The sequence below is a fragment of the Streptopelia decaocto genome (assembly GCF_964273445.1).
Source record: "Streptopelia decaocto genome assembly, chromosome: 5".
In the NCBI taxonomy this organism is placed as follows: domain Eukaryota; kingdom Metazoa; phylum Chordata; class Aves; order Columbiformes; family Columbidae; genus Streptopelia; species Streptopelia decaocto.
The window spans coordinates 49,482,658-49,505,176 of record NC_138659.1 but is presented as its reverse complement, the minus strand read 5'-3'; the positions used below and the strand labels follow the sequence as shown (position 1 = coordinate 49,505,176).

At 37.4% G+C, this 22,519-nt stretch overlaps 1 protein-coding gene across 5 annotated transcripts in view; it reads left to right on the top strand.

The window, feature by feature from the left end:
• The window catches only part of ADK (adenosine kinase), a 292,950-nt gene that overhangs the window by 225,507 nt on the left and 44,924 nt on the right, over window positions 1-22,519 (top strand). For all 5 annotated transcript variants that reach the window (XM_082053036.1, XM_082053033.1, XM_082053035.1 and 2 more), the window contains one exon: window positions 18,497-18,532. In XM_082053036.1, the coding sequence (XP_081909162.1) occupies window positions 18,497-18,532 (36 nt within the window). The remainder of the gene's footprint in view (window positions 1-18,496; window positions 18,533-22,519) is intronic.

Sequence of the window (22,519 nt, the reverse complement as noted above, 5' to 3'; positions counted from 1 at the left end):
CATGAGTACTTCCAGCAACTTTTATTAGCAGTTCCCGTATTTTAAAACAACTGTTGAATTCTAGCAGAAAAGAGTAAAAGATTTTGGGTTAAAAATGCGTACTCATTAATAACTGTATTATGCCTAAGTCTTATGCAGGAGAGCAAAGGGAAAGGAGGTTGGACTTGCCTGTATTGTCACATTAGCCTTTAACATGGCAGCAGGGATTGTGCGTTGCAAGATTTGTGAAAAGAAGGTTGCTCTTTGTTAGCTTGGTCCTCTGTCAGCACAGAAGAGCCATGAAAGAGCTGTGTCTCAGGGAGGTGTCTGTCTTCTCACTTCTGCTATTGAGAACAGTAGTGGTAGCATACCCTGTAGTACTACTATCTAATAAACACAGTCATGACTTCAGTATTTTAGTGTTTGTGGTACTGGATTAGCTCAGAGTTATGTTTTCAGGATTTTGGAAGTTTTCATGGATGTTTTCATTCATAGTATCATGACAGGTAGACCTTAATATATGAGTAACTTGCTTATCTATCTTTTATTTTCATGTGATTGGATCTTTTTCAATATAAACTTAACCCTGAGTGTCCTGAGTTATATTTATGCTCATGGATTTCAGAATTCTTACAGCATACTTGCAGTTCTTCACAATGAAGTTATTGGTTCATACCCTGATTTTAACTCTATATTGACTTGATGTAAATTTTAGTCCTGGATTATTATTGTTATTACTTTTTTAAATGTCATACATGGTCTCCAAGCAAGAAACCCAACTGGGGATTGCACAGCCATGCAAAAGTTCTGTCTCTTTCAAGTAGTATCAGACTTAAATCATTTTGCATTGATGTTGGCTCTTAAGAACAGATTTACAAATATAACAGAGCATAATAAAAACAGCCACAGTGCACCAAGCTGTTAACCTCTACTTGTGTACATTTTCCATCAGCAGAGCAGCATAATGAAATGAGAGCATTACTGATGAATCAGACCCTTAAGGTGGTGACTTGCAGAGTTGTATTAATGTGAAGTTGCACATTACAGCCTGAGTTCCTCTAGGAATTTTCTGCCAGAGGAAGAGGGAGACATTTCTCCCTGTTCTCCCTCTTCTCCCCCTTTTCAGACTTGTAGCTTGTCTCAGTTCCTTCAGCACAGTGGGGGTATGGCAGCAGATACATGGTCGATGTTTTAAAGAAAAGGGCTGAGGACGTGTGGCCACGTGATTTTTAAACAGGGAAGTAATTTGAGGCAGCCAATCTAAAAGTAAGAAATGAAAACACAGTCCTTGAATTTCTTCCCTACTGCTAAAGTGTGACAATCTATAAAATCATTAGACAAAGACTGAGAGGTAACTAGCATTTTAATAATCCCATATTAGAGGTACCTGTACTGCTGTAGTCCCTCTAGATATAATTGGATAAAACAATTATCAACAGTTTTTTTCAATGTCCATTTTAAGTGTAGCCTGAATGTCAAATTTCAAATTATAATTACTTATGACATGTTTGCTAAATCCTTTGGGATACAGACAATGTTTGTATCTGTGGTAAAGGGCATAGTTGCCAATGGATTAATAAATAAAGTTCTTGTATGCTCTCAGTACTTTCAAAGTACAGTAAATAGAGGTTAAAACTCCAATTTTAAGCAAGAGGCAGAACTTAATGCCATCAGAGACATGACCAGAACATCAGTGAAACATTAAGGTGGATGCTTTTCTTTCCATACATAAAATAAAATTACCATATTTTTTGTTGTTTTTTCTTGCAGAAACTGCATTCTCTAGTTTAAAAAGATATATGTTGGTGTTCGTCCAGTCTCTGGACACCCACTGGTACATACTCTATGAAGAACTGATTCAGCTGTACATCTCTCATCAGTGGTAACTGTGTAGGCCTTCCAGTCTCCACGGCCATGCTAATCTATTTGATAAAATGATATAATGCAGCTGTCACAAAACACTATCCCCTTTCTTTGAGAAACATAAGACTTCGAAGCCATACATGTAATCTAAGCCAAGGAAATGTTCCCAAGGGATCCACTTGACCTATCAGTTCCTTCCTTCATTTTGTGCCATGGCTAGACAGTTCCCTTTGGTTTTCTGCTCAGCAGGATTACAGTTACTGTCTAAATGAGAAGACAACTGTGATTTCCTTCTCTGAATGTCAGTTCATCATCACTATGTGTGAGAAGCTTGTGTTAAGCTGGGTGTTAAGCTTACACTTAACTGTTCCAAAACTTGTTTGTGTATGAAAGACCTAACAATTGTGTTATATTGCTCAGCTGGGACAAAAGGAGGACCTCCTTAAGCCAAATATTCTTTATGATGAAGAGCAGAGCATGAAAGGAAAACAAAATCTCTTTCTGCAGATTACTACTGTTTGCTGAAGGAGGGCAAGTCCAGCCTGTTCTCTTCTAATTTCACATCTCAGCCATTGGTGAATTATTTGAGGAGAGGAAGAGACAAAGAATAAGGGGACAACCTGAGAAAATCAGACTGAGCACTATACCTGACAATAGTTCTCTGTTTCCCAGAGAGGGAGTAATTCCCTTGACGATTCAGGCTTTCCACAGTGGCTCAACCTTGCTTCAGGGTGTGGTTGTTTCTTTTTTTTAGAAAATAATAGTTTGGGTTGGAAGGTACCACAAAAGATCATCTAGTCCAAGACCGCTGCAGTGAGCAGGGACATCTTCAACTAGATCAGGTTGCTCAGAGCCCCGTCCAGCCTGGCCAGGGATGGGGCATCTACCACCTGTCTGAGCAACCTGTGCTAGTGTTTCAGCACCCTCATTGTAAAAAATTTCTTCTTTATGTCTAGTCTAAATCTACCCTCTTTTAGTTTCAAACCATTACCCCTCGTCCTGTTGAACAGGCCCTGCTAAAAAGTCTGGCCCCATCTTTCTTATAAGTCCCCTTTAAGTACTGAAAGTCTGCAAAAAGGTCTCCACAGAACCTTCTCTTCTCCAGGCTCAATAACCCAAACTCTCTCAGCCTTTCTTCATAGAAGTGTTCCATCTCTCTGTTCATTTTTGTGGCTCTACTGTGGACCCTCTCCAACAGGTCCATGTCTTTCCTGTACTGAGGATTCCAGAGCTGGTCACAGGACTCCAGGTGGGGTCTCACCAGAGCAGAGGGGCAGAATCACCCCCCCTTGACCTGCTGTCACGCTCCTTTTGATGCAGCCCAGGATAGGGTTGGCTTTCTGGGCCATGTCCAGCTCGTGTCCAGCTTTTCATCTACCAGAACCCCCAAGTCCTTCTCCACAGGCCTACTCTCAATCCCTGGAGTAAGAAGGCTTCATCAATTGAGTGGCCTATAGTAGACACCAACCACAAGGTTTCCTTTGTTGGCTCGATCTCCGATTCTTACCCATAAGCTTTCAGCCGGCTCATGGCTATTCTTCAGGGACAGCTCTTCACGCTCTATCCATCTCTTGACGTAGAGGGCAACTCCTCCACCTTCCTTCCTCACCTGTCCCTTCTGAACATCCTGTAGCCATTGATAGCCATGCTCTAGTCATGGGGTTCGTCCCACCAAGTTTCAATGATGGCAACCTTCTTCATGCTGGCCAGAAGCCTGCTCATATTTTGGTACTTAGAGGCCAATAAATTCCTTTTCCAAAAAGTTCCTTTCTGGATAAATCAATCTGCTCCTGCCTTTGTACTCTATTATGTAAGAGGAGCCTTGTCATCTTATTGAAATAATAGGACATTGCGAGATACCAAGTATTTATGGCTAGATTTAATGATTTTTAAAGGAACCAAATTCTTGCAGCTCCAGGGCAGCAGTAACTTATGTAGTGACAACTTACACATGTTTTATGTACCTATTTACTTCAGTGTTCACTGCAAAAGTATAGTTACCATAGCAATGACCATGTCACGAGATTTCTTTGCTAGTTCTGAAATACAAAATATCCATATGCCACCTGAACTGTGATTATTTCCTGCACAGTAGTGAAAGTACAAGTTGAGAGTGTCACACACCTCTCTAAACAAAGAGTAACACATTGATTTACAGAACATTTTATGGTGAAAAGCAATCAGTGCAAGTGAATCTTGTGTCTCTAGCATCCCTAGTATTGTAAATCCTTTCCCGCTAAGCTGAAAGAAAAGCTTCACTGGCATCTATCAGCAGAGACTCCACTAGTACATACTTAACCTTTAGTCTTCTGTGAAATGTTGGTACTTACATGCAATATTCCAGAAAAATAATGTGTGGCATTCAGGAGGACATTTTCTCTGATTTTAAGTGTGAACTCATAAACAAAGCCATCTTTTGTCTATTTACAGCTTGTTAGTGTTATATAAAATAGTATCACAAAATGTGGTGGCTTTTTTTCCCTTCTTTTTTTTTTTTTTTTTTTTCCCCTTTTTTCCCTTCTTTCTTCTACTTTAGAAATGGCAAATTTGTAAGGAATCTAGGTGATAAGCTTTTATACCCTGGGGTGCTGCTCACTAACATTAATAGAATTGAGAAGCCAAGTACTGGATTTCCCAAATCAGCATTAACTCCTGGAGAGTGTTGGGCTACAGCAATGTGACTGGAGACAGTGGATAAATAAAAGGTGAAAACTCTTGCCACAGATGTAGACTTCTCTTTTTGTAGCTGAATTATGTTTTCTTACATATAGACAGTATGAGATACTCAGAATACATCAGATATTTGAAGAAAAGCAGGTCACAGGGCTGTATACTTAATCTACCATTTCACTCATCCTCCTTTAATAAAAACTTGTTTACACAGGAAAATTATTTTAAACTGAGATATCACATTATTTTAAGCATGTATTTAACTCAGATTTGTATTGTATCCATTTGTGGACAATCTTATGCCGGAACAGGAGTGGTTTGTTCCTGTTTAACTTACTTTGAAAGTGTGTTTAAAGAGGAGCAGCTCACATGAATTACTGAACAAGCATATCAACACATAGAGCCAACTATTAGCAATTCCATGTGAACGTAAAAGTGATCCACATTCATGTAATGGTTGGTCTCCTCTTCCTCGCATCATGCAGCGTCAGAATTCTTCCCACAAAGAAGGAATCTCACTTTGCTGGATAGGGAAGTGGACATGGTGCTGTTAGGTATTAAGTTCGTCTGCATGATTACAGGGAAGAGTTAGGAAATTACTTTAGCTGGGAAGTTTGATCCAGCCTCCTTAAGTCCTTGAACTGGAGGGGGAGGCTGAGTGGTTCAGACTGCAGCTTTGTGTAGCAAGGCCACCATTCAGAGTCTCTGAATCTGATGAGAGGCCCTCAAAGGAAAGTGAAGTCATAAACTAGAACGAAGGAAACTTTTTTTCATGTTGACTGCAGATTGCATAAAAGGATCAGAAAAACCTCTTTCATTGTGTTGTTATAAGTAATCATTAGTAAGTAATTCTAACTAATCATTTTTTAATTTGGATTCTCTCTTTTCTCCTGTACTACTTTATTAGAAATACAACCTCAGTATTTTTATGTATATCTAGGCAGCAAGTGGGATTTTTGAATAATCCTTTAGGAGCATAGGTGTATTCTTTAACCAAAGGCATTTGAACACACCCTGGACATGTAACCTGCAAAACTAGACAATTCAATTTGCTGATGTGAGTGCTGTGCTTCAGGAGTACCTTAAGCTGTGTGACTCTGGGTGAATTACCAGCTCAGGTGTCTCTGATATCTCTGTGATGCCCTACTGCCTGATAAAAGACACCCAAAGACTTATATTGTCTCTGACCTTTGCACAAACATACAGGTACTAGTCCCTATATAATTTACCATATAGCCTTGAGCAGTGGGTAAGCTCCAACATGTCAGTGGAGTGTGACCACCCAGCTTCACACTGGTGGGCAGGTATGGTGGGAAACTTTGTCCAGAAAGCCTTCCCTCTCTGCAGCTGATCAGCTCTGCAATAGGTTAGGTCGCTCCGTCTACATCTCTCCACTTTTACCACATACTGCTTTCATAGTCAAGACTTTTTGTTCCAGCTGTGATGTTAAGAAGTATTATGTAACTCCATTTACACTCACGGGAAGAGTCTGGCCAGAGTGTTTTTTGTCCTTACAGGCAAATACACTCAATGGGGAAGTACATGCATCTTGTATATGGTTGAAGGTATAATGTACACTCACATTTGTTGGCACTGCAACAGACTTGGGAATAAATCTGCCTCATTTTCTGGATGAAGGCTGTCTTTCTCCTACTAAAATCTCACATCCTGTTCTTGTTCTGTAGCTACTGGACTATTGTATTCCTTTCCTGTCCTCTTGCTGGTGCAGCCACCTGGTCTGGGGTGGATTCCAGGTGTGTGATGCTCATACACATGCTGCTCTGCTGCCAGGAGAGGAGGGCCTAATTTTTTATCACATGAAAAGAAACTTGCTAGTATACTCTATTACTAAATTCTGGAGACTTATTTAATGAAATGGGAACACTGCAGGGGAATCTGGCAAGGAAGATGTGTTTATGTAACCGAATTGAGTGTTGCAACTGCCATCACTTAGTTCCCTTGGCTGCAGTGAGCAAGTTGTGAGAGAAAAACAATCCAAACAGAGATATTCAGTCACTGAGGGCAGCTCTGATTACATACAAATAACTAATAAAAATGAAAAGCAATATAATTAGAAAATACAAATACAATTCATTTTCTTACATGATCCACGTGTACCAAGCTCATTGATAGGGACTGAAACACCCAAGCTTTTGCACTTTTGATTGAAGTACATATTCTTTGTGTGTCTTCAGCACATTCTGATATCCCAGGGAGATTCATGACACAAGAGTAATTGCACATAATGTAAACAAGATCTGCATTAGTTGGTTCTTTCACTCAGAATCCCTTTCCAAGTCCAGATGTGTGATGTGTAAATGTTAGGAGAACAGAGTCCTTATGAAGTAGCTTTATCAAATGCAGCTAGTCTTCCAGCAAAATGGAGAAAATATAAATTAGAGCTCAAGACCTTGGTCAAATCTGGTACATAAAATTTTATGGTTATATTTAATGTTCCATATGTGCTTTGGAGAAGTGCCATGTTTATAAAGAACTGCTTCAATATTATTTTTAAAAAGTGACACTTTTAGCACAGTATCCTCTGCAAACTGTTCACTGCTTGCCACGTAGGCCAGCCAGACTCCAAATAAACTGTTTGTTTGCAGGGTCTAAACCTAAGATCAAAATGCCTTTTAGGGCATGGTGATTTCCAAAACATGGCATTGGCATGGTTGATGTCATATGTGACTTTTCAAAGCGCTATTCAGAAGAGTTGATTAACTTGCCTGAAAGAGGAGAGTGTATGATATAAAAATTGCGACAAGAGACGAAGAATTAGGAAGATGTATACATGTCTGCTAATGCTGAATATCTGTTCTGTCTTGTTTATAAGATAATTAGATTCTACTATGTAATATGAGCACTACATTCCTCCTAGCTCTTTTAGGAAAAACACTTTTCAGAGGTCCTAGCCTATTTTTATTTCATTTCCCTAAATCCCTAAGTAGCTGCCTTTTAAAAAAGCTTCCAGTGCAGCATCTGGTGTGCTGTTATTGCCACTACTTTTGCTGTGAAATCATAGCACTACTGTTTTAGGATTTTCCCATTCATTTGTTGCCTGGTATTTGGCTGAAAAATTTATTACTAATATAAGAGAAAGAAGTAAATTTTCGAGAACCCAAATCAGAATGCAATCTGAACAAAAGAACAGCAACTGCTTGGACCCTACAGCTCTTTGCAAATTTTGCATAAAATGGAACAGACACGGCATCTTGGAAGAAATCACAGGAATTCTTTGTGTTGGAAAGTGTGAGGCAAACTAAATAGATGGAAATAACTTTTGTTACATTTAAACACAAATATAATGCTACAGGCAGAGAGAAAAGAAAAAAAGTATTATTTACACTTCTAAGCAGACAGGAGGTGTGAGAAATCTGGAGTGAAGGCTTCAAACAAGTACTTAGCTAAAAATAACCTGTCCAAAACTGAATTACTACTACTATTACTATGACTACTAATTTCAGCTTCAGAAAAATTTGCAGTCTTACATTTGTCATGTAATAAAGTAATAAATGTATCAGGTGCAATTTCAGGTTCATTTGCAATATGCTACCATAAACTAAGCATATAGTAATGGTTAACAAATATCTAAACATATAACGTTAATCTGTTATCTCAGCAATTTAAAAAATGTTGTGAGACAAATTCTAAAATAAATGTAGCATTTTAAAGACACGGAAGTGCAAGTTAAAGTGGTAACTGTTCTGAAGTATAGCTGAGGATTAAAAAATGTCCTTTGAGTCTGAGAGTATGTGGAGAACGTGCATATGCTGGAGTCAGAGATGGTAAGGTTTTTGTGTGCTAACGTACGAAATTTATAAAACATTATTGCTTGAAAACTATGAAACATTTTTGTGATCCTTTAGGATATACAACTGGTGCCACTAGGAGAGTGTCCTTGCTTAGCAGGGATTTGGAGAACTGGTCTTGTAAAAAGAGCACGGTTGAAGTTTCCTTTTGTTGAAATGTAGATTAAATCTTCCTTTTCCTCATCTGTGTGGACTGAGTCCAAATTTTGCTTTTCAACTTAGCTCTAAAATTTATCTGTGTGAATTTATGAACTGAAGAACAATAGTACATGGCAAATTGTTAAACAACCTCTGTCATTACACTCTAAGAAAAATATAGTTGCACTTAAATATTTTATAGCCAGTGAATGTATGAAATTATATTTTTAAGAGATAATAGACAATAATTCATTGCAACTATATTAACAAGGTAGAATTACTTCATAGTAACAAAAAGATCCTTTAGCACTATGTAACACGAATGGTGATGTAACCAGTGTATCTAAGACTATAGCTGCAGGTCTTCATAACCTTCAAGGGCTCAGAAAACTTGAAAGTGCTGATAAGTTGTGGAATTTCAGTGGCTGTGATTCCATTGGCAGTCAGGTTTTGATTGTTTTCTGTTTTTTTCTCTAGTTAGAGCTCTAGTAAATAAAAATGTTTGTGAAAACCGTCGCTTTAGCCAGCAATTGTTTGGAGAATGGCTGCATGCAGGAGAAGATTGAAATACATAAGGTTTTGGAGAGGGAGATCGGTATTGTTTTGTCATGAGCTATATATGCATTTGTCAAAGTCGTGTGTGTATATATTTGTACCTAAAGGTTATTTAAGAGGAAAGGCAATGCCTGACAGACAAAACCGCTATGGATACGGTTTCTTATCAGTATTATTGCTACATATCCAGTGCATCTTAAAGCAAATTATCACATTGAAAGAAAGGGGTTTGCCTACAGTTAACCATGTAATAACGCATTGCTAAACTATGCACTTTTAACAAATAAGTTGTTTTCATGATTACACTGTTATATATTGGGTGAAAGATTACTGATCTTTGATGCAGTAATGTAGTTTTCCGTAATTCATCTAATTTTGACTTTTTTTCTATAGGTATTCATACATCATTTAATATTATTACTCTTTATATTTTTTTTTTAATAAGAGTTTGGTGTTTTAAAAGTAGAAAGGAGTGCTGCAAGAGCTTATCTTTTGCTTTTTGACATAGGAATTCTGAACCCCACTTATTGAAAAAAAATCACTTTCATGTTTGAAAGCATAGTAATAAAACCAACCACTAGGATAGTCATGATCTTTTTACCTAAGCCAATTTTTAAAGGAAAAAGCAATTATAATGAAATGAGAGTAATTTGAATGCATGAAGCAATTGTTAATAGATAATTTGAATGTCTGCTGCCGAGCGTATTATAACCCACGTGGAATAGTTAGGTGAAGTTCAGTGGTCAAGACATTAATGAACATCCATGTTTTCTTCATCTTTGGTGTGCTGTACTGATGTTAGCGGTCCTTTGACCATCAGAAGCTGGATGGAGGGGTTTTCCTAGTTCGAGAGATACTGCTTATTTGTCAGAGCATCTTGTCCTGCTTAAAATGTAGCTGCCGACTATACTCACCTGCTACCTGCCTGTGGTTAGTTGTTTGCTTTCTTTAGTTGTTTCTTTTCCATCCTAACAGTCACTTGATTTTTCTGCATGTATTTATAAGTCTTTGACAAAGTCTTTCTCTGCCTTCCTAGCCCCAGCATCGATTTTATCTTAATCCAAAATATAGTATCATATTCTGAAGACCTTGACAGCCTAAATGGGCCAACAGTAATGTCATGAAGTTCAACAAATGGAAATGGCAGGTCCTGTACCTGGGGAGAAATGTTGATCCCAGAAAAGGTTGGGTACCAGCTGGGTAGAAATCAGCTTTGCAAAAAGGACCTCAGGATCCTGGTGTGCAAAATATGGAATTGAGCCACCATGAGAACTAGGTTTTTCCTTCCCTAAAGTAGCTGCAGTAGCTCAAACTGAAGAATACAAGAAAAAAAGTGTATGTTGAATATTCATGTCTTGAACACAGATAAATGCATCGTAGAATTAGCATTAAATAAGACAACAAGCTTCAACAAGAATCTTTAAGTCAATTGGGTTCAAACTGAATTGTAAGCACTCAGTTAATAAGTTATTGCTGGAGTTGTAGTGAGCAACTTTATTTTCTTGCCAGAGTTAACAAGCAGAGCACGCCCAGCACATGAAGCATTACGCAATGATTGTTCATTACAGGGTTCCCAAAACCATTGCCTTAGTTATAATTCTAAACGGCTGTGCATGACATCATACCAAAAAAGTACATAAACCAACTCAATTTCACTGCTAAAAATGTGTTAACCTTTTAGCTGGACTAGAGACAAGTCCTGCTGGATTCCAGCACTTTCAGCACAGTATCTGATTATTCTCTTCATGTGCAATTGCTAGATGAGAATATCTTGTCAGTGATTTCAGGCTAGTCTGAGTGGTTGCAATCATAGAAGGCCCTGTTGAAAATGGTGCAATCTTTCATTTCTGTTTGTCGTCCTTCAGCCAGAAAGTTAACACTAAGAGCATCCAATGAGCAGTGTTAAAGACTTCAAAAGACCCTGCACATCGTTTATTTCTTATATGTGTATTAAACTCTTCTAGCTGTTAAATTAATTTTAAGATATTTGTTTTCATTTCTATTATGTTCTACTGACTTAGTGATGATTAAATAAAGGGTCTTTTTTTTCTTCTCCCTCTGATCATGATGCATCTATTCTTAAGACAGAGACAGACACATTTGTGCAGAGAAGTGGTTTAAGGAAGTGTAGTTCACTAATATGATGCTTATAATATGTGAAGAGACATACAGAGTCATAGGTAGTTCAGTTCTTTAGGTAAGGATGTAAGTTACAGATAAAAGTAATAGTGCTTTATCCATCATAAAATTTCAAAATGGCTCAGAGGCATATCAGTGCTGCAGCTGTTGCAGACCTTGTAATGGCATTAAGCTCTGACTCAGGGTGATATTTTTCTGTAGAACATTCTAGCAGGAACTATAGTTCTGGTAATAACCTGAATAGGAGAATAAATACCTTGAATATTAATGATTCGTATGTAACAGATGCTCCAGGGTGAACACAAGCAGGACAGGAAATATGTTTCTTTCTCAATTCTTTTCACACTAGGCTTTTTCAGACAAAACCTTCTGGTACTCTGCCAGAATCCCCTCTGAACATTACAACTTTAACCTCATATGGTATTTATACTTGTTCTGATTATTCACTTGAAGTGGTTATTCTTATTTTATATTTTCACCTACTGGGTGAAGGTAGTGTAGGTATATTTACCAGTGCCTTTAGTACTAGTGGAGCAAGCTGAAATAATATTTTAGGATATTATATGAACTCCTGCTATCCTTTATGAAGAAAAGCAGTTTTGGGGTCTGGCACTGCTCATGGGAAAAAAACACGTCAATGTTATTTTTGATAATCTGCTCATTCAACTGATGCCAGCCGTGCCTTCTTCAGTAATAACCAGCACGGGGTAGATACTCACTCAGATACTACTGATTCTCAGTGTTGATTCTCAAGCTGTGTGCGGGGTCTGTCCATTCTGTGACCAGCTTTTATTGATCTTCTCTGAAATGTGAACAGGTGTACACCACTGACCAAATCAAAGATTAATCTTCTGTGCTTGTCAAATGAAAATAATTTAGGAGCATTACATCCATGTAACACATCCCCAGATATAGCTCAGGCTTCATCAGCTGTAGCGTAATTTCACCAGATAGTTGTTTCAAAAAATATGCTGAGTGGTGGTTTTTACTCATGTTTCTCAAACTCTGATGTGACCCATATTAAAGCAACTGTCTCTGGGGAAAATTAAAAAAAAAAAATATGATATCTGCCTCCTGAATGCCTTTACAAGTGACCATTTTTTAATAAAGGCATGTGAGCTTGTATTACTTTTACAGAGTGAAATAGATATGCCTGTCTAAGTCAGACTACAGTGACAAAAAGGCTGGATAGGACAATCTACAGTGTTTGAGTAACTCTTGATAACTATTTAGCACTGAATTGAAGAGGATCATACGATCTTATCACTAACCACCATAAAGGTACTGTTGGCACTAAAGGTTACTGGTCTAGCTGTAACTATATCCTATAGACTTTCCATCCATTCATTTTAAATAACAGAATGATAATGGCCACTTGTTGAAATCGTATTTTCAGACTTCGGCAGTATCTACCTCTGATTCCTTAGGTATGTCATGGTTATTGTTACCACAGCGTTGACATCGCGCCTATGTGCATGGCATGAAATCAGTCATAATTCTTGCATGCTGTTAAGTCAGCTAGTTAGGAAGTGTAGGTCTGTTATTAAATATGTGTACATGTATATATTTGGATGTATTATTTTCTCACTTAAAATTGGAATGGGCAATAAAATCGAGTATAACTTAGTTTGACTTTGCGTAGCATAGACAGGAAAAAGCACTATAAAGATAGATCATATTACCACATGATTTGGGCTGCATAAAATGCCTGGATTTGATATAAAAACAGCCCACGGACTGTGTTGTGAAGTTAGTAGATGTATGTATGGCATCTTTATTATAATTCAAAGGCAGCAACTGAAAATCTATTGTCCTATCTGTGCCTTCAGCAACATTGCCAGGGTCATATTTAGTTTAAACTGGCCTGGAGCTGGAAGAGTGGAAACCATGGCACAGCACAGCTCACGAGCCCCACTTCTTAAAAACTGGCTGAGCTCCTGCTCTGTCACAAGTGTTTTGTGAAGGAAATAACAAAAGGAGGGCACGTGGTGCTCTGGACAGTAGTATTCTTCCTGACTTCTCTCCCGGAGGGGGGAAAAAAAAAAAAAAAGAAAGAGATTTTAACAAAATAAGATGTCTTTTATTGCCCTGTATTCCTTATTGCTGGGCACAACAGATACTGCTGAAATCAGAGGTTTTCAGTGCTTATGGAGTATATAAAACTAAGGGTATACTTCTGAAAGCACAGAATTTAGTAAGAAAGCTCAGAAAGCTCTGTTAGGGACAGAGAAAGATGACAGAAGTGACAGGCAGATAGGAAGGACGAATGTGACTACCTAGGGAAAGCTGAACTACAGCTGTTAGTAATTATGCTATAATAAAGCAGAAGACTTTTGTATCTCTATAGTGGAGTAAGACAAATAATACATGAATTTTTGTTTGTCCAGTTGGTTGTTGGTTGTTTTTGTTTTGATTTAGAAAGTTTGACAAGTATACTGTCCTTCAGGAAATCATAAATAAAAACGTCTGTTTCAGAAATACAAATCTTTAGCACCTATCTCAAAGAAAGAAGATTATCGTATAATAAAACTTTAATTATTTGAGTCAGTCTTCTACAGAATGCAGTTATGGATATTGGTGTGCATCACTTGCATGTATGTCTTCCCTGTATCCACATTTGCTTATTTTCCTTTGTTGTCACCCTTTTCATTTAGATAACAGTTTTAATTTTAGAGAAAATTTCTGCAACTAACACTTGGTTGCAGCAAAGGCGGCAAGCTATAGAAAAGCAGGAGAGGATACATACAAAGTTATACCAGAAATAGAGATGAACTCATGAGTGGGGTGGATAGTACTAAATTATTATAGTGAAGAAAAAGGGAATTATCGGGTTGAGGTAATCATAGCCCTTAATGTGTTCAAGGAAACAATGTAAATGGAAGAAAAGAAACAATTCATACTTCTTAGAAGGCAGCCGTACAATGGCAGTAGCTTAAAGCTGAGGAAGGAAATGTTTAAGATTGTTTTTTAGAAGATTTTAGTAGTTAAAAATGTCTCATAAGGTATTATGGTAGAAGTAGTGTTCAAGTTGTAATCAGACATGTTTGGTACCAGTAGGAATGGTTCTATCAAATGTAGACACTAAGTGGATGGTCCTCATAATAATTTATTGTTTCTTATTGAGTCCACTCAAGTTTGCTATTTTATTTCTTTTTTGTCGTTAGGCACTCTGCCCTGCACTGTCCTGCAGGATCTTCCTCTGCAGTTACACACGCTGGATGTGTGCGTGCGGGCTCAAGATTACATTGATTCGTGGGCTGGGCTGAACGCACCGAGTCACAGATCTGTTACATGGAGGAAGAGGATGATACTCCTGAAAATGTGAATAGGGCTCGTTTGGGGCTTATTTTGAGTAAATCAGGAAGTTTACATTTATTGCAATAGGAGCCTCCCTCAAAACCTGCTGGTAATCTCCCAATTTAAAAAAGTTAATCAAATCCAATTTCCCACTCCCACCACCCCCCTCAGCCCAAGGGATAATAGAGAATTAGAGAGAGCTGCACTGTAATATGTGAGTTTAGGTGATTCTGTGAGATGTTTCCTCTAACGAGAAGGATGGCGGGGGAGGGATTAGGTTCAGTGTCCCCCGCATTTGCTTTCCTGTGTAATTATGGGAAATGCATTCAGTGTGCAAGGGTATCATTGCTGTCCTGCTGTTTTATCATTTCTTTATGAGATAATGTTGATTTCAGCAATGAAATGCAAATTTAGTTTACAGTGCTCCTTTTCTCTGTATAAAGGTTAAAATGCATATTGTAGATAATACTGTTGGTGGTGCTTTTGAAACGGTCCTTGTCAGCTAATTTCAGCAATACATAGTTTTAAATGCTGTTCAGTGCAACTGCGTGAGTTTTATGTTGGCCTACATGAATTAATTATAACCCAACATGCATGTTGTTACCATTTTGCTATAATTTGATCAAGTCATCATAAAATCTTGGTACCAACAAAAAAAGAATTGGATGTGTCAAGAATATTTAATATATAGTGTGCTTTCTATGTTTTATGGCAAATCGAATGTACGATTATTGAAGTTGAGCCATCTCAACTCTATAATCATAAAATTCTTCTAACACAGGGGGCTAACAAATACGCCTAGGAATGCAGATGCTAATTAATTCTGTGTTTGGAGGGTATGTTTCTATTTACTTATAAACAAATAGTTTGTATTGCTGGTGATAAAAGGGCTTAGAATTTTAACAAGTCTTGTTACAATTAGCCCCAGTGTAGCTTGTAGACAGCTCTATTTTCTAAATGCTGGAACTCCAACAGCAATTAAATACATGCAAGAATGGAAATAATTTTCAGCTAGCGAGTTCTAACATAACAGCAAGGCCAGTACTAACGGAAGTTGTCTTTTTTTTGTTGTTATCTCTTTGATTTATCTCACTTTCCTGTGTAAACTGCTCGCTATTGTCCAAAGAGAGGGTGTGTGTTAACTTTGGTGACATTGTGTTACTCCCATTAAGTAATGCTGTACACAGTTTTTTTCAGCAAGACTGTACTTAGAATTTATTTCCCAAACTGCATGAGCCAAATAATATTTCATAACTAATAACAATCCTATTTCTACTTTAGGTGGTACAGCAATTATCTAGGAAAAGGAGTGTGAGTTTTTAATATGTTTAGTATGAAAGAGTAAAAAGGTTGGGGGGGGTATGAAATGAGGTGTTCTGTTAGAACAATAATGGAAAATAGCTCTGAAAATGCTGAGTTGGAGTAATGAATGAATAATGCCTAAAGTTTATCAAAACTGAAAGAACTGATGTGAAATGAAGCCTCCTAAGAAAATTCTATTCTGTCGCTGTTTTGCTTTGCTGTTGTCGCATGTCACGCATGAATGAAAACGCTGCATTCTCCAGGGAGCGGTAAAGCTTCTGTGTAGGTTCTTTATTTCCTTAATCCCTCCTTCTTCGTGATATCCAATGTCAGATATAAAATGGAAAGCCTGTAAATATAGTGATTATCGTACTGATTATCACCTGCATCAGGGAATGCCCTGGCTGGCCGCTGTAACCCTAGCAGTCTCCACATGTTACAGCCACTTAGATTTTAACCTGACTACTTTATTAGAGACATGAAGCTCAGTATGAGGTGCCCTAGGGCTGCACAGATGGGGTCTGCTTGTTTCCTGTTCTGACTGTTATTGTGAATAGATACTAAAAGCTTCTCATCGCTTTTATCTGGTTAATTTACTTTGAACTGTCCCTGGCATTCAGGGCCTGCCACACGTTTCTCACCATTTGCAAACACCAAACTGTAGTCTCCAAATGTGTGTTTTGAGCTGTACCTTTTTTTACTGGAAGGGCCTTAATTCTTACTGGGATGTAATTCTGAGAGAGGCTGATTCTTAGGGGGCTATAGGCACAGTGCTTACTGAAAGAAGCTACACAGGAGTTATTCTGAGCTTTTGTTGATAGGAGAGAAGAAAATTAAGATTGCTGTTGTTCTTTGGCACCCTCAGACACCCTCAGATTAGAGGTCAGCTGCAGGAGAATCTATGATTGTGTGCTAGCCACGATTATTCATGTAGGCAGGCAGCAGACCAGGCTAAAAGATGATGCTTTAACAGGAAAATCTGAAGACGAGATACTTTTTAACAAATGTGCAATCATTTATCCTTTCTTGTGGAAGAGCCATGCCTTTCAAACCACATGTGCTATATGCATGGGTGCCCCAGTACAGAAAATTAAGATGAGCTCTCTCGAAGGCTCCCACATAAGGAAATACTGCTTAACTGGAATAGTTTTTATTTCACAGATGGAAGAAAGTACTGGTGTCCAGTTTCCTGGCCAAACAATAGTTTAACACAGATGTTAATGTCCCGCTGCATTGGGACATTAAAGATATCCCCTTAGGACAGATCAGTGTAACTTCCGATTTCAATTGCACGACCAAAACCTGAGGTTAAAGAAGTAATTTGGCTACAATATGCATTTTTTAGGTAATTTTTTTTATTCTCTACTCCCTTGTTTCTCTTACTTTGGGGTTTTTCTGTGTCTCAATCCCATTTGAGGCTTTCTTGATTGTGTTGCAGTTCATTGTAAGTACATCACTTCAGAGTGGAAGCTTGCAGGCTCCTTTTTTCATATGGGCATAAGCTTTGTTAATCACATGCTGGTTTAGGAAAACACTGCATGATATCTTTGAACCCTACACTCCTTCTTGACAGCCAGGCTAGCAAATGTCATTGACTGTGTGATGTACAAGAAGGAATTCAATTGTAAGTAAATTGTCAAAGTGGCTAACCTTGCCCGCACCCAATTGTCAGGACCATGATTCAGTTTTTCTGTCAACATCAGCTAAGGCTAACCCGGTCAGCCTTATGTTTCTGCAGTGAAGCAGCCTGAGGAGTTGTGCTTTTCAGCTTATCACATTTTATTAACCTCACCTTACTGTTGTTATAATCAGTTGTACCCACTTCAAATTCTTATATTGCCCCCAAAGTGGCAGATCATAAAGGTCCACAAGTATTTATTTTCTGCAGCACTAAAAGCTGTTGTAGGGACACTGGCCTTAAGTGGTTCAGTACAGCAGTTATTTTTGTTTAGTTGGATCAACTTACCATTTTGGCTCAAGTCTTATTCCTCTATTAATATCACTTGAAAGTGATGCAAGTTAAAATGTAAAGACTTTGAGGGTTTTCTGCAATATTTGCAATGTTAAGGTAGAAAAAGAGTCAGGGAAAAACATCGCTATTGTCTTCTGTCTCCTTGCTTTTATTGCAAAACAGATTTTAATTGCTCTGTTTAATATAAATAAGAAATTAGGACACTCTGATACCCTGAAGTTTCATCTGTTCTTTCAGGAAAAGAACATAGTTAAGTTGCCTAAAGCAGTGATTAAGACATCAGAGTATTTTAAAATGCTCATCTGATTCCACCACAAGGGTTTGAACACATTTTGTGATCCTATTTTTTTAATGCACCGTGGAGGACAAATGATTTTTAAAATGGCTCAATAAACTGTATCCCGTGAGTTGCAATATATAAATAGAGATATGATACAATTTCAATTAAAAAATATGTCTGAAGGATGTTTGTCTGGTTTTGAAGTAGTGGTTTCCTAGTCAAAGTCTTATCTCCAGAAGTAACTTTCCTCGCCTGGAAAAAACATATTGTACCTTCTTTATTTGAACTTGTGAAATGTGTTGACATTGTGCTGTTGCTGGGCTCGAGGAAAGGAGGGGGAAGCTTTTGGTGCGACTATCAGAATTGAACAACTGTACATGGGTATATTGCGATAATCGTGTAAAAGGAAAACTGGCTGAATGAGTTTCAAAATGTGTTATTTCTTCATTATCTGGCACTTTGTAATTAACTGTTCTTTTTTTATTATTTCAGGAAGCTGCCACTTTTGCTAGAGAGCAAGGCTTTGAGGTGAGTTAACTCACAATTGCACACTAAACAGATCCTAAAGGTTTTTTTTCTTGCTGATAATGAAGTTCTTTTGGACAATGATTGATGTGCTATTATACTCTCCAAGCCTCGCAGCGGTTGCCATGGAAACTTGGCAGTCGTCATGGTTTCTTTGTTCTGCCAGCTCAGTGTTATGACGCACTCTGCTAGGTCTGCACCCAACATCGCCTACAGATGTTATTTATTGAATTTTGAAAAGCCTCTTGGGAAGCCGAGAGGTTGGGCACGGTTTCAAGCTGCCTCTGCAGATATGGGACCTGTCAGTTTGTTCAGTTAAAAAGCTACCTCATTAGCTGCATTACACTCCATAAGGATTCACTGCTAAAGCAGTGGTGAAGCAAGACTAAATAGTGAAATATAACACCGCTTAAATAACTTAAACCCTGCCATATGCGGATTATCATTATGCAAATGAATTTTAGAAAGGTTGTGTATAGAATTGTTAGGTACTGGCTAATGTAAACCATGCTTCTGCAAACAGCTTCTTTTAGGAGGGGTAGCGTGGAATTTGTGTTTCAAAACATATTCGAGTTGGTGTTTTCCATCTGTGCTCTAAAAATGTATGATCCTCTACTTTCTTGAAGTAAACGCTGCTATTTTACAGTGATTTTCAGATCTTTGGATTTCATCTTCTGGAAGGATTTATTTGAATAGTATCTCCCATTGGCTAAATTCAGATAACTTAATCTGGAGAGCTATCAGCTATTGGTTTCTAATGCTGAATTCAAATAGGCAGGTTTTAAATACTATAATTAATGTGACAACGGTTGTGCTAATTTTGCAGATAGTAAGTGATCTTACTGAAATCTAAATTGCAGAACTGAACACACATAAATCCTTTTATATGTTTTTTTTCACTGGAATAAAACCCACCTTAATTAATTTGTTTGCAGTGTAAAATAATAGATAGGAGTTTGATTGCTCAACACCCATTTTGCATAAATAATAGAAACCGCGCAATTCAAACCGCATTGCTTTAAGAACATGCCGGTTTTGTGTGTAGATGGTTGCATATAAAACAAGAGGGAAAGACTGACAGCTTTTGTTGTACAATTTAGATTTCCTTAGAACCATACACCAGCAGGTACATCAATGCCGTCATTGTTTTAGATATTAAAACTGTGGGCTGTCCCATTTCATTTAACGTTTGCCAAATTCATGTGACTGCTCTGTAGAAATCATGACTTTTTATCACTGTCAATTTTCATTTGTATAATCTGTATTGTTAGCATAAAAATACACTTTGAATTTATTCTATCAAATGAATTTCACACATGCCTCCAAATATGAAGCATAACAAATTATTGGTACCCTCTGGTAGCTAGACAAAAAAAAAGAAAGGAAGTAGTATATTAAGTCTACCCGTTCTATATTTTTATTGCCCCCTTGAGCTAAAGACTGAATGTGCCTGGTTTAAATTCAGTTCTAGTGACAAACTGCTTTTGCTGGTGTCTGCTAACTACCATCATATTAACCTTTCCATTAGTGCTTGCTTAGAGATTCTAGCACAGTTCTTCGAACATCCTAAATCTGCCACATTTGATTACAGCATATCAGTAAAGTGCACAATGATTATGATCTTATCTCTTATTACCCCCTTGCTTGGCAACAACTCACATGTCAAGTTTACTGACACAGATGTGTAAAACTTGATAAGTCCACAGATATTTTTTCCCATTGTGCTGTGGAGACAAAAAAAAAAAAATTGCACTACTAATAAAACATCTCGGGAAAACGTTAAAGAGCTTCAATTAGCTTTTCAATTAAAAACAAGAAAAATTTCCAGCAACTCTCAAAAGCTTGTAAAACTGATTCTGCATTTTATATTGAGAATAGAGAACTGAATAAACACAGAAAAATAAAGAACTGGAGTGACCATAGAAAATATCAAGAGGATATTTATCACAGAAGTAATGAAATGTTGCTGGTAGCTGCACTGAATTGCAGCCTGGAATTTTGTTTTTTAACAAAAATCATCAGAAATCTGTAGGCATCAAGAATCAGTTGTGAGTAGCTTTTATTTTAAACCATCTCCTTTTCTATCTTCCAGTAATTTCAGCAGCTTATGTGGACTAAATGCAGCTTTTACATATGGATTGAGTTAAGTATACCTGAAACAATTAAAAAAAAAAAAAGTACAATCAAGTCAACTTCAGGAAAAAATACACCTTTTCTGAAGAAATAAAATCTTGTTATAGGCAGAAGAAAATGGTTACATTACACAAATCTGTTTTTTCTTTGTAAGAGAAACCATGTTCAAAGGAATTTTTATTGTTATGCTTCACCCTACCAAAAGTTAGTTTTCCATTGAACTGTGCAGAAATCCAAGGTATTTTTGTAAAATCAATCAGGATAGTTGAAGACTATGATTTCCTTTATTTCATGTCCTGACTAACACTTATCTGTAATAATCAAAAGTAGAACGTTGCTTCTGATGCAGACTCTTCCTGGAGTGCATCAGGTGGTTTTTTTTCAGAAATTCATGTTCTATGACATTTTAAAACTATTAAATAAACAATAAATTCACAGTCTTTGGAGACAGTGCTTCATCCTAATTGTATGTTGCAATTATCTCATTAATACATACGTTGTAATAGTCACAATTTTTATCCCAGGGAAGCTCCTAGGCTTGATTCCCATACAAGTGGTAGAATGGTTGTCAGTGTATTTTAACTGGATGTTCATAATATGTTTAAAATAACAAAATGGCCAGGGCAAAAGTTTATGAGGTTCTGTTTTTACAAAATGGCAACTTGCTGTTTATTCTGTGTAGGAATTAGGAAAACATTATCCTACTTTAACAGAAAACTTAGGGTTCAATTCTGTTTGTCAGCCCAAGACGTAAAATGAAGTGAATGGAACAGTATGCATATAAGGAGTTAGTAGCAGCTGCCATGCAAAATAATTTTTCCTGTTAGAGACAGAGGTCTCCTCTTAAGCATGTATTGGTTGGGGAACTAAATTAAAGAGTTTTGGTATGCTGGACCCAATTTAGGTCTTCAAGTATAGGAGGTGCACTGCATAGGTCCACTGTTTTCAATGGATCTATGCTGGCTTAGGTCAGGGCTATGGTAGTTCCAGCAATTGTTTGTCTGTTCAGAGGCAAAGGTCAGAAGACCTAGTTTGACTAGCAGTTTTAACTCTGTGTGGATTTTCACATACCTCTGTCTGATCCTGGGATATCTATATACATTCTTTATATGCATATATTCCACTTACTTGCTGGAATGAATGCTATATGCAAGGTTTTTCAGGTGCAGCATCAAGAGGCAAATCATGTATTTGTGAGACTAATATGTCAGCTTTTTAAAATCAGATTCAAGTGTATAATTCAATATATGTGAGAATCCTGTGAATTTGGGACGCACTATAGAGGCTTTAGAACCACAAACCAGTACATTCTCACTATTCAGTCATATCTGTAGATATAGGATGAATAAGAAAGTCTTGATAAGTGTGCAAGTATGAGTCAGTGCAAAACAAATATTATTCATTTCAGCTAGTTGAAAATGTTATGTATATTCTGAACAGAAATAGGAGATGACAACATTTCATGATGTTTGCCTGACAATGGAATGAGGGGAATGGTACCTCTGCAGTCTTAAGCTGTAAATAGTCACATATTATAAAATGTCACACCTGTACCTTCAAAATACAACATAATGGTAAAGTGGAGTTATATTGTAGAAAAGTTAAAGCTTCCTCAACACTGAGGGTTCAACTCTTCTACTATATAACCCCTATTTTATTCTCTTACTTTGAAAAATTTTAGTATAGAAAGTGATTTTGGCTAAAAATGGCCATATTAATTCTCACAGTTACTTTTAAAGTCTGCACAGCCACTCTGTTTTGAAATTTCTGGTGTTAAAAACATTGTCTTTTTTCTCCTACATATCTTCCTTTTACTGGTACATGCTTGTTATATATTCAGTTCTTCCTGAAAACATA